Here is a 13,563-nt window from a genome sequence, read left to right as displayed (position 1 = left end):
GCTCTTTGTGAATTATAAGACACTTTACAGATTTTAGACATTATTATTATCACAGTCACAGAGTTAGATTTCTTACATTATCGTAAACTCTACAAAGCCTTTCCCCAACGTTAGATCAAAAGGCAGCCCTAAACTGTGTAAATAGCATAGTCTTTTATTTTATAGCGATTGAAGAAAGTAATTAGTTGCAGAAATTTTCTAATGACAGCCCTGTATAACAGTAGGTAATTTTATCTTGTTATTTATGACGCATTGCTTGAACTGACATACGTTCCAAAACTTTTTTTTTTTTTTCGGTGGGTAGAAGGGAAGTTTGAGATGATTTTTTGTTCCAAGATGATTGAATCAGCAATGATTTCTAATTTATTTATTTTTTTCTTCCTATTAGAAACCAGTTTGTTGCAAGAGGTCTTCTTTCAGACCATCCTGCTTGCTGTGTGCTTAATCATTTCTGCATGTGCAAGGTAATTCAGATTTTATTTTCATGCAGTGGTATTTCATAATTAGTGAAGGTATAACTGATTGATGATTTCCTTGCCCTATTCCACAAAACATTTTAGGTAGCTTTGTTGTTAAGATTTGTTCATTTGTCTGTCCATGATAAGTTTCCCTTTATCTCTCATTGCCCACCTCCATCCTCTCACAAAGCATGCAAAACCTAGAAAGTAGGCAAGGCACAGTGGCTCATGTCTGTAATCCCAGGACTTTGGGAGGCCAAGGTGGGAGGATCACCTGAGGTCAGCAGTTCGAGACCAGCCTGACTAACATGGTGCAAATTAAAAATATGAAACTAACTGGGCCTGGTGGGGGGACACGTGTAATCCCAGCTACTCGGGAGGCTGAGGCAGGAGACTTGGTTGAACCCAGGAGGCAGAGGTTGCAGTGAGCCGAGATCCCGCCATTGCGCTCTGGCCTTGGCAACAAGAGCAAAACTCTGCCTAAATAAATAAATGAATAAATAAAAACCTAGAAAGCATACAAAACCTAGTGTACCTTGCTTAAAATTGTATTTTACCATGTATTGCTTTTTGTTAAAAAAAAGTGGCTCCTGTTACAGGTATACTCTAAGTATACCTGGAGTTCAAAGGCACTTGAAGTTCCCGCTATGGGACTTAGGGTCCCTGCAGAGACTCCACCCTTCCCATTGTATTTGCATATCCCCACATAAATTGTCTTTTTATGTCTTCTTAAGGTATGTTTGTTCTCTACTCTCTGGCCTGTACGTTCTTCCTCTGCCTTCTTTTTCTTTCCCCATCCAAGTCTCCAGGGTAGTGATCGAGTTCCTTGGCCCACTCCTGTCTCAGGGCCTTTGTACTTGCTGTTCACTCTGCCTCTTACAACCCTCCAGATAGCCTCATTACATGTGAACTTACTTCTTTACAAAATCTGTTCAAATGTCACATCATCAGAGAGATCTTCCCTGAAAATCCTGTATAAATAGCATGCCACTCTTTGTCACATGCACCTTGCTTTACTTTTCTTTCAAGCACTTATTACCCCCTGACTGTGACATGATTATCTGCTGACGTTTCAATGGGATCTGCCTCTCCCTAGAAGAATATGAGCTGCCTGAGAGCAGACACATTGTGTGTCTCCCTCATTTCAGCATCCTCAGTGCCAGGGGTTCTTCAATATTTGTTGAATCAATGAAACAAAGGTGAATACAACAGTCCAGGGGTCTTTATGGTTCTTGAACTCTGGCCAGCAAGGGCTGCCTGCTCTCGAGTCCCACATTTTGAGGGTCAAATACAGCAGCATCACTTGGAGGGGCCGCTTTTCAAAATACAAAGTCCTGGATCCCATCCCTTGAGATTCTAATTTAGATTTACTGAGAATTGGTATTTTAAAATAAGCTTCCCAGATAATTATGAGGTTTGCAAAATATTTTTAGATCACAATGGGACCAAAAGAACAAAAGTGGAGTGTGGAGGGTGCTCCTGTGGTTAAAAATAAATTTGCAAAATTCTGCGTTCTGTATCCCAAGTTGGAGAACCATGATGTGCATTAGTATAATAATCAGTGAAATAATGTGGTGAGGGAACACGTCTGGCTTTATTTCACTTAGTGTTTTCCAAACCTCCAAGTTGATCTCAGAGCCCTTTCTTTCCTTTCACAGGACTGTGAATTAAATTTCGTTAGATTAATGTTTGTGGATACTCCTGCCTTAAGAGGTGGAGCTTAACTCTTAATCTTTTGAGGGAGGGCTGCATTTAGACACGTCTTCCGGGAAGTAGAGTAAGGAAGTGGGTAAGAAAGGTAACTCTTCAGTGGAGAAACTGGACAAACACTGCTGCAAGTGAACAAGTCAGCATCAACAGGGATAAGTTACATTGATTGCATGTCCCCTTGATAGATGTGGTGAGAATGGCGCTTTACCTCTGTGGTCTTCCAAATCCCAGTCTACCAAAAGAAAAATAGCAGAATAAATAAATTAATTAATTAATTAAAATAAAAAATATTAAGGGACATTCAACACATTATCTGAGCAGGACTTTCCAAAACTCTTGTTGTACTAATGTACCAGTGTTGGTACATTACCATGTTCCTTCACTGTGACAAACATACCACAGTAATAATAATAGAGAAAGCTGACTGGGGACCACATGAGAACCCTCTGTCCTAATTTTCTGCTTTCTCTGCATATCTAAAATTATTCTAATAATGTTTATTTGAATTAAAAATTGACTAAAAATGTATAGATGTAGGCAAGAGCATGGATGTTTCTCTCTTTTTTTTTTTTGAGTCAGAGTCTCAATCTGTCACCCAAGCTGCAGTGCAGTGGCGCGATCTCAACTCACTGCAAGCTCCACTTCCCGGGTTCATGCCATTCTCCTGCCTCAGCCTCCCGAGTAACTGGGACTACAGGCACCCGCCACCATGCCCTGCTAACTTTTTGTATTTTTAGTAGAGACGGGGTTTCACTGTGTTAGCCAGGATGGTCTTGATCTCCTGACCTTGTGATCTGCCCGCCTCGGCCTCCCAAAGTGCTGGGATTATAGGCGTGAGCCACCGCGCCTGGCCGGATATTTCTCATAGATATGTAAGTGACACATGACAGACAGGAAAGTCAACATGTTTGCACATACAGGTTGAGTATGCCTCATACAAAATGCTTGGGACCAGAAGAGTTTTGGATTTTGGACTTTTTTTTTTTTTTTTTTTTTTTACATTTGGGAATATTTGCATATACATGATGAGATAGCTTGAGGATGAGACTCAAATCTAAACAAAATTCACTTATGTTTCATATACACACAGCCTAAAGGTAACTTTACACAATATTTTAAGTAATTTTGTGCACCTGTGGCATGAAGTCAGGTGTGGAAGTTTCCACTTGTGGCATCATGTAGGCACTCAAAAAGTTTCAAACTTGGGGCATTTCAGATTTTGAATTTTTTAATTAGAGATGCTCAACCTGTGTATATAAAATTCAAGAAAAGGCAAGACAAATCAATTATTATAGATGTAAGAATAGTGATTAATTCCAAGGGTATATACTGAAAGGGACAACCAAGGAACCTTATAGGGTGCAGGAAATATTCTGTATCTTGATCTGTGTAACAATTACAGGTGTTTATATTAAAAAATCAAAATCAAGTTGTATACTTTATAGGCTTTGCTGTATGTATGTTAGAGCTCATTTTAGAGTAACGGTTTTAAAATGCATATAAAGGGATTTCCAAAAGGATATTCACCAGATTTTATTAATAACTTTTCCTGTATGGTGGGATTTTTCCGATGATACTTTCTTTTCTTTTTTGTATTTATTTGTAATCTCTTTCAGATGATTCACATTTTGAAAATAAAAACCACAAAAATATTATTCTTTTTTAAAATAAATCTACCCAGTGACATCATCACCCATCCTATTGGCAAAAATTCAAATGCTTGGTCACATATTTTGGCAAAGTTGTGAAGTAGCAGACGTGCTCCATCATTGCTGTGAATTTTTTAACAATTTATTCTTAAAATCCCCAGGTAGGGGGGCTGGGTGCCGTGGCTCACCCCTGTAATCCCAGCACTTTGGGAGACTGACGCGGGTGGATCACAAGGTCAGGAGATAGAGACCATCCTGGCCAATACGGTGAAACTCCGTCTCTACTAAAAATACAAAATATTAGCCGGGTGTGGTGGCGGGCGCCTGTAATCCCAGCTACTCCGGAGGCTGAGGCAGGAGAATGGTGTGAACCCAACAGGTGGAGCTTGCAGTGAGCCAAGATCACGCCACTGCACTCCTGCCTGAGCTACAGAGCAAGACTCCATCTTGGAAAAAAAAAAAAAAAAAAAAAAATCCCCAGTCCTCAGGTAAGGAGATTCAATAATGTCGACCAAGTTTAAAGTTACATGTCTCCTTTGACCTGGCCATACCTTTTCAAATAATTTATTGTGTGAAATGACATATGTAAAATACTATTCATTGCATTTTTAAGCAGTTTTTAAAAATTATTTTTAAGTGCACCTTCAGTGGTCTTAGTATATTTACAAAATTGTAACACCATCACCACTATAATTCTATAACAATTTCATCACTGAAGAAAGAAACCCTGTACCCATTAGCAGTTACTCTCCATTCCGTCCTCTCCCACTTCCTGGAAACCACTAAAGTACTTTCTGTCTCTATGAATTTGTCTATTCTGGACATTTCCTATAGAGTTATACAATATGTGGACTTCTGTGTCTGGTTTGACTCACTTAGCGTGATGTTTTCAGAGTTCGTCCATGTCATAGCATGTATCATACTTCATTCTTTTTTATGGAAGAATAACATTTCATTGCATAGATATACCACATTTTGTTTATCCATTCCATCAGTTGATGGGCATTTGAGTTTTTCCCACTGTTTGGCCATTATGAATAATCTTGCTATGAACACTGGTGTACAAGTTTTGTATGGACATACATTTTCATTTTTCTTGGTTAAATATCTGGGAATTGAGTTTCTGGGCATATAGTAAGTCTATGTTTAGTATTTTTAGAAACTGCTGAAACGTTTTCCAATAGGACTTCACCATCTTGCACTCCCACCCCCACCATCAGTGTATGAGGAATCCAAATTTTCCTCATCCTGAACGGTTGCTATTGTCTGTCTTTTTGACTAGAGCCATCCTGGTGGATGTGGTGTGATACCTCACTGTGGTTTTGATTTGCATTTGCCTGATGGATAATGATGTTGACCATCTTTCCATGCACTTATTTGACGTTTGTTTGTGTATCTGTTATACAGAAATGTCTGTTCAAGTACTCTGACACTTTTTAAACCAGGCTGTTTGCTTTTTATTGTTAAGTTAAAATAATTCTTTATATTTTCTGCATATTAACCCCTTCTCAGATATGTGATTTGCAAATATTTTTACTGTTCTGCGTATTGCCTTTTCACTCTATCGAATGTATTCTTTGATGTGCAGAAGTTTTAAATTTTGATGTAGCCCAATTTCTCAATTTTTTTTTTCTTTTTTGTGGCCTCCGCTTTTGGTGTCACAGTCAATAAATCATTGCCAGATCCACTGTCATGAAGTTTCCCACATATCTTTTGTTGTGTTTGATAGTTTTAGCTCTTACATTTAGGTTTTTAATTCATTTTGAGTTAATCTTTGTATATGGCATAAAGTAACGCTTCAACTTCATTCTTTTGCATGCAGTGTAGTAAGTTTTGAAGTGGAAAAGCATGAGTCTTCCAACTTTGTTTTCCTTCCTCAAGATTGTTTTAGCTATTTTGGGTCCCTTGCACATCATTTTGGTAATAGCAGAAAATAGAAACAACCCAAATGTCCATAAATAGAGGACTGAATAAATAAATTAAATTTGTCCACACCACAGAACAATGTGCAGTTGTGAAGTGCAATAGAGATAGATGTAGTAATAAAGTTAGATAATGGGGTGGGAAAGACAGAGACAGAGAGAGACAGGATAATTCGTATCTTTCAAGATATAAATTATTCATAACTGGAAAGTACAAGCATTGAATACAGTTGTCCCTTAATACATAAGAGGGTTTGATTCTAGAGCTTCCCTCAGATACCAAAATCCTTGAATACTGAAGCCCCTTATATAAGATGATGTAGTATTTGCAAATACCCTATGTATATCCTCCCATATAATTTAAATCATCTCTAGATTACTTATGTAGATGGGTTATATTACTTATGAACTTTATTTCAGGATAAGAAGAGGCATTACTGTTATTAAATGAAATGTTTGTTTTTAAAAGGGACTGTTAGGTCTGACTGGTCTGAATACCTTTTTTACAGACAAAATATGCTATGGAATATACAGGTGTGGGTGATCTAGATCTCCATCTCTTCACTGCCATGACTCTTTTTCAGATATATATTGAGCCTTTGCAAGCAAGGTGTGAAGTGGTGAGGGCTGTGTGAGCAAACAAGTGTGGGGTCTGGTCACTGCTAAGCTGTAATAGCATCCGGGCCTAGCTACAACTTTGCTCTGAAGTCAGAGCACACAACGCGAGCAGGGAGAGGCCAGGGGCAGAAGCAGGTACTTCCAAGCCTGCAGGGGCAGGGGGGCTTCCAAAACCCCCAAGAGTGCAGGGATACCTGGGTTCAGAGCAGTGACTGGGTGGCTGCAGCTGCAGCTGCACCTGCACCTGGGAGGACGGGGCTCCCTCCTGTTCTGGGCTCCCTCCTGTATCAGGCTCCCTCAGGCTCTGTGAAGCACACAACCCTGGCCACGCCTCCCCTCATGCAGCTGGCGTGTTTGCAGCAGCCACAGATAGGCTGCTGCTGCTGCCATCACTTATGGGACTTCAGTTTTTCCCACCATTTCTGTCTTCCCTTAATTTCTTATTTTTTCAGAACAAATTATTTCTGCCATGGAATATTTTGCTTGTATATGATTAATATAGAAAACTGTTCACCTCCTCTAAGAAAATATACTAACCCACAGCAATAACAAATATGCTAATCTATAATTAGCTCATTCCTTTTTGTTGCTGAATCATATTCCGTTGTATGGATGTATAAAGTTTGTTTATACATTCGCCTATTGAAAGGCGTCTTGGTTGCTTCTGGTTTTTGACAATTTTGAACAAAGCTTCTACAAAGAATCACATGCTGATTTGTATATAGACACAGAGTTCAACTCAGTTGAATTAATACCAAGTGCAGCTGTTGGGTTTTATGGTAAGTCTACGTTTAACTTTGTAAGCAAGGGCCAAACCATCTTCCAAGTGTTTGCACCCTTTTCATTTTAACGGCAATGAAGGAGAGTTTCTGTTGCTCTGCATCCTCCCTAGCATTTTGTGTTGCCAGTTGTTTGGGTTTTAGCCATTCTACTAGGCATGCAGTGGTATCTTACCATTTTAATTTGCATTACTCTAATGATGAACGATGTTGAACATCTGTTTTTATAGTTATTTACCATTTGTATATATTCTTTGATGAAGTGTCTGGTCAGATATTTTGCTCATTTTTTCAAGTGGGTTGCTTATTTTCTTATTTAACTTTAAGAGTTCTTTATATATTATGGAGAGAAGTCCTTGGTCAGATACATAATTTGCAAATATTTTCTCACAGACTATACCTTGTCTTTTCATTCTCTTAGCAATGTCTTTCACAGTGCAAAAGTTTTACATTTTGATAAAGCCCAGTTATTCATTTTTCTTTCATGGATTGTGCATTTGGTATTGTATTTTAAAACTCGTTGCCAAATACAAGGTCATATTGATTTTCCTCTATGTTTTCTTCTAGAAGTTTTACACTTTTACAGTCTACATTTTTGGTCGATGACTCATTTCGAGTTAAATTTTGTGTACAGTGTGTTATATATGTGTAGGTTCATTTTTTGCATGTAAATATCCAATTGTTTCAACACCATTGGTTGAAAAGATGGTATGTTCCCTTTGAATTGCTTCTGCATCTCAATTAAAATTAGTTTACTCTAACTGCATGAGTCTACTTCTGGGCTGTCTACTCTCTTTCATTGATCGGTATGTCTGTCCATTTTCCAATACCACTATCTTTATTACTGTAGTTTTTGTAGTAAACCTTGAAATCCTAAGCCTATAGTAAGTCTAGGAAAATCACATAGTTTGGAAATGCACAATTAGTATGCTAAATCAGAGCAATCTTGTTGTTTCAGATGGTTTATGGGAGAAATATTAGCCAGTGTCTTCACATGTTCATTGATGATAACTATAGCTTGTAAGTAACTGTTTCCCAGATTACTGCGATGATGCCTGTATTTCATTCCAATTTTGGTCACTTTAAAATGATTTTAAAATATTTTCTCTTTTTCGCTCAAGATGTGAAATCATTGTTTCTCAGCCTTGCCAGCTATTTCAAAACCACTGCCTGTGCTCGGTAAGTGTTGCCTGTGTTATCATTATTGTCTGGACAAAGGTGACCATAATTTGATATCCGAGAATGGTTTCTGCTGCATAGTAGATGGCAGTGACTATGTATAGAAAACATTGTGATCATTTGTCCTGAAGACTACTTTCTGTTACTGCTAAAATTTAATAGTATTATCATCCTGCCTCCTAAATTTTTACATCAAAATAATTTTTAGAAAAAAATTATTTCTTAGGACTTAGAAAATAATTTGAAAGAGAATGTCCTTTAAAATAATTTTTAAAGTGATTTTGTAGATTCATAGCACTACACTTTATAAATACCTCATATTAAGAAACCTTTGTGTTAGACTTTCCCAAATAGCTGGCAAACTGCCCATGAAATGATCTCAGTTACAAACTGTGATTTCTGTGCCTTCTCTTATTCATTTAATGATCCCCTTGTGTGTTAACTGCCATGGTTCAGCATATTTCAAAGGGTTACTGGGGTCTGGGTGGGATACCCATAGAATTTCAAACAGTCTGGAAAGCACCATCCTATTGCAAGATGAACTGTGTTAATTACCTTCACTTCAATATGGCTGCCAGAGGCAAACTCACAGGGCTTGGAGACTGAGGTCTGTAATTCACCATGGCGCTCTTACAAAATCTGCGTTAATTCTGAAATCACAATGGGATTTAGTGAAAATTTATTTTGGTTAGGATTCTAGGCAATATTGATTTACTGAGATTTTGAGTGATGCTTCCCACAATTTCTAGATATTTCAGGTTTCTGGGGGTGCACATATAGCTAAGTTTTATTCAACCTGATATTTAGAAAATTGAATCTTTGGGTAACTCAAGAAATCCTTGTAATTTAGCCCTTGAAATTAATGACAGGCTGGGTGTGGTGGCTCACACCTATAATCTCAACACTTTGGGAAGCTGAGGCAGGAGACTTCCTTGAGTCCGGGAGTAGGCCAGCTTGAGCAACATAGTGAGACCTACAAAAAATAAACAAAATTAACTGGGTGTAGTGATGTGCACCTGTAATCCCAGCTACTGGGAAGACTAAGGTGGAGGGATTGCTTGAGCCTAGGAGGTTGAGGCTGCAGTGAGCCGTGATTGTGCCCATGCCACTGCACTTCAGCTTGGGCTACAGAGAGAGAATTTGTCTTAAAAAGAAAAAAAGAAGAAAGAAAAAGGAATTAATGACTTCTGTTTAAAACAATTATTGATTTCTGAAGTGGCACCACCTAAGTTACCAAACCTTTATTGAGAATTTATGATATGTTCTATATGGTATGGGGTACCCAGTTCAGCTCAACTGCTGTTAATGAAGTGTCTACCATGGGTTAGACACAGTCACTAGGTGCCAGAGTGTCAATGCCCCAGCATGTGGCTGGCCTTGAGATTTCATCATCTCATTAGAGTAAAGGACATGTAAGGGGCAAGGTGAAGTTGCTTTTTAATATGGTCAAGTGCAAATATCAGGTTAGTACAGGAGCCAGGGGGAGCACAGGAGGTCGGTTTACCAGACTCAGAGGACTGGGGAGTATGTTCAGGGAGGGCCTCCTGGAAGAGCCAACATCCATCCTTCAGGGGTTATATCACCTGCTGTTTTCTCAGAACTTCCCATTGTTCTGGGCTCATTGTTTGTTTTCTCCTAAAAGAAATTACATTAGGACAATATATCTATCCTGAACAAATGCTCTTATCTTCTGACTCATTGGAAGAAAGAATGAGATTCCTTCTTTGATTACTTGTGTACATACTTTGACTTGTTCTTCTCTTGTTCCCAACTCCATTTCTCCTGTTTCCTGTCCACCAGTCTCATATACACACACATTTGCATTTAAGCCCTGTGAAAACAAGGACTATTGACTTCATTTTTGTATCTACCACCAAAGCCTTGAAAATAGTACGTACTCCATACATATTCATTAACTATGTTTTACTGCATCATTTCTTGAAGTACTTCCTTAAAAGCCCGAGCTCTGTGTGTATATTAAAGACTTTGCAACCCTCTCCTTCTTATATAAACATACTGAGAAGCTAATAAACCAAAGACATGGTTATTAATATCGAGAGTCAAGAATGACTCATGGGCTTCCTCTAACAATCAATGATGAGAATCTAAGGAAGTGGAAGGCAAGCACTGAATTCAGTTCAGCAAATATTAATGCAGCACCCTCCCCCCAACACACACGCCGATCTTGCACTGTGCAAGTTAGATTAGATTAGGTGTCTGTTTAGCACCTCACACTTCTCAGATTATATCCCTTTTCATAACATAATGAAATTCTTAGGCAACTGTTTTCCTCATTAAAGTTAAAGTCTGTGAGGATAGGGACTATCTATCTTGTCCACCATTGGCCTGAGTGTCCCTTGCAAATGAAGGTCAGCATGGGTATCTCGTGTTAGTAATGATGTGTTAGCATCAGCGGTACACGCTTTGCACACTTATGATTTCATAGTAACAAAATGGGCAACATCTGTTCTCTCTTAGATGAAGGAATGTATGTTTGTGTATGTAATGAATGAATGAATAAACTTTAAGGAATAAAAATATGGGGAAAATCCACCTGTTACCCTACAGACTGTTCTACTGGGCAGGAGAGAGCCTTTTTCTGGAAGTTGTATTCTTTTGAGCCATTTTCTTTACTAAGTTTTTAATCTTCTTGAGGCTCATGATTGCCTTTCACTTAAAGTGCGTTTAATCCAGAAAAATGCCATTAGGGCAGGTGGGAAGAGGAAACCTTAGGAAATGTTAGTTAGCTAAGTACCATGCTGGGCTGAGGGGTCGAAACCTCTATAGCCTTTCAGACAAAAAGGAGAGCACTAAGAACTACTGGGATAAAAGCAAAAACAAAAAGTACCCTTAGTTGAGGCTGCAATCTTCCTAGTTGTGATTACTTAGGCCAGTTGTGGGTATGGGTGTGGTTGTGCGCATATGTATGCACACAGGGGTATGCAGTGATTACATACTGCGTTTCCTGGGCATAGGGATGAATTATGCATTTCTTTTCTTCTTTCTCCAATCTAGGTTTGTCAAAATTTGACAACCATTTACGAATGCCTTCGATGAATGTACTCCATCTGAGTATCCGGAAATTGTCCAACTTACAGTCTACTTGGAATCAAGTGTTTTATTGAAAGGGAGTAAGCAAGTAATTAAGAAAAATCCATTTTAGTTGGACTATGTGACTTTAAAATGATCTCAGTTTTTCCATCAAAATTATAATATGCTCATGAAAATAATATTAATTTGCCTTCCCTTTGCAAACACCAGCAGTTGAAAGGGAAAGGACAGGGAATGTGATGGAAAAGAGACCGCCTGGAATAAATATTCCCCTATGATTATCTAAGGCAGTGGTTCTCGAGCTTGAATTTTCATTAGGAAATTCTGTGAGGCGCTTGTAACCAGATTCATGTATCTGCCACATGCAGCTATCTCTTGCTGAATTGCTTTAATAGAACAATGAGAGCAAGTTTGTCTAATTAATACCAACCTGGCAACTTGAATAACAATAAATACAATTTGTACATAAAATATAATGCTGCAAAAGTTTGTCATTCACCTCAATGGAGTGACTTGATATTAGATGGTAACAGTAGGTGATGGTTGATACGAAAATGGATAGGAAAGAAGCGTTTTCTGAAAGTTATATTCTTTTGAACCACTTTCTAAACCAAGTTTTTAATCTTGGGGCTCATAATTACCTTTCACTTAAATTACACTTAAAGATATAACACAGAAAAACACCTTAAGGACAAAATAAAGGCAAAACACCAGAGCGCTTTGAAATGCATGAAAATGGTGCAGCTGTACCCTGGAGCCTTGACTCAAGGGCTCTAGAAAATGTTCCCTTTGTACCCCCCACACTTGGTGCATGTTCACAAAGCAAATATGGCCTGCCATTCAAATTTGTTCTATGTGATATTGTCTGAGTAAAAACTCTTATGTGCAGAAAATTGTCTTTGCTCAAAATGGTAATGCCAAAATGTAACTTTATATATAATTTGCATTTAGTGCATTTTTTGCTTAAAAAATAAACTAATAAATAAGTGGAGTCACCAGCAAATTTATATTTGTGTGTGTGTGTGTGTGTGTGTGTGTGTGTGTATGTATTTTTTTTTTTTTGAGAAATCCTGGAGGAACATCATTAATGGAAGACTGTATTATTTCCCTATTTCTGCCTTAACAAATTACCACAAACCAAGTGGTTTACAGCAACATAAAGTTACTGTTTTACAGTTCTGGAACTCAGAATTCTAAAATAAAGGGCAGCAGAGTTGTTTTCCCTCTGGAGGCTTTAGGGAAAGATCTATTTCCTCGCCTTCTTTAGCTTCCAGTGGCTGTCTGTATTCCTTCGCTTGTGGCCCCCTTCTCCACCTCCAAAGCACACAACTCTGATTTTTTACTTCCATCATTACATCACCTTCTCCTCTTTTGCAGTAAAATCTCCCTCCACCCCCCTCTTTAAAGGACACTTGAGACTACATTTAGGATCCACTCTGATAATCCAAGAAAAAATCCTTAACTTAATGACATCTGCAAGGCCCCTTTTGTCATATAAGGTAACATTCTTGGGTTCCTATGATTAGAACTTGGCTATTTTGGGGGACCATTAGTCAGCTGACCACAGTTGTACTTGAAATAGCTTTGTGTAATAATTTAGTACTTCTGGGATGTGTCCCATGCATTTGCCATTTTTACAAGTAGGTTAAGTGATCACAAAGTGATCCACAATCCACGTGCATGGAATGCTTTGAAGTGGGATTTAAAATGAATTTAATGGAGAACTAAATGCATATAGAGCCTTTCATTTAATACTCTATTAGGAGAGTTTCCATTGAGAATTTCTGTGTTTCCTTTGTCTGTGTGTAACACACATTTTTCTACAGGGTCATTTGATTTAAATGATAATGTTTTTCAAAGTAAGATACTGAAATAGTACTAATTGTTTACATGCATATAATGCTTCGTTGTTGACAAGGACCTTTTCTCCCAGGCTGTATGAGCTTACTATGGCTACTGTAACAAGTTACCACAGATTTGGTGGCTTAAAACAATGCAAATGTATTATCTTACAGTTTCGGAGGTCAGTCCAAAATGAACCTTACAAAGCTAAAACCTAGAGACTGCTTGCATTCCCTGGCCCCTGGCCACCTCCTCCATCTTCAAACCACTTCACTCTAACCTCTGCTTCTGTGGTCTCATCTCCTTTTCTGACTTTAGACATCTTGCCTCCCTCTTAAAAGAATTTTTGTAATTA

General features: G+C 38.3%; 1 protein-coding gene across 3 annotated transcripts in view; it reads left to right on the top strand.

The window, feature by feature from the left end:
• The window catches only part of TMEM71 (transmembrane protein 71), a 48,757-nt gene extending 36,388 nt beyond the window's left edge, over positions 1 to 12,369 (top strand). For all 3 annotated transcript variants that reach the window (XM_025394100.1, XM_025394101.1, XM_025394099.1), the window contains 4 exons: positions 389 to 464; positions 8,095 to 8,156; positions 8,258 to 8,315; positions 11,331 to 12,369. In XM_025394100.1, coding sequence (XP_025249885.1) covers positions 389 to 464; positions 8,095 to 8,156; positions 8,258 to 8,315; positions 11,331 to 11,346 — 212 coding nt within the window. In that variant the 3' untranslated portion in view covers positions 11,347 to 12,369. The remainder of the gene's footprint in view (positions 1 to 388; positions 465 to 8,094; positions 8,157 to 8,257; positions 8,316 to 11,330) is intronic.
• The last annotated feature ends 1,194 nt before the right edge of the window (positions 12,370 to 13,563 follow it).

This window comes from Theropithecus gelada, chromosome 8, assembly GCF_003255815.1.
Source record: "Theropithecus gelada isolate Dixy chromosome 8, Tgel_1.0, whole genome shotgun sequence".
In the NCBI taxonomy this organism is placed as follows: domain Eukaryota; kingdom Metazoa; phylum Chordata; class Mammalia; order Primates; family Cercopithecidae; genus Theropithecus; species Theropithecus gelada.
This window is presented reverse-complemented; position numbering and strand designations above follow the sequence as displayed.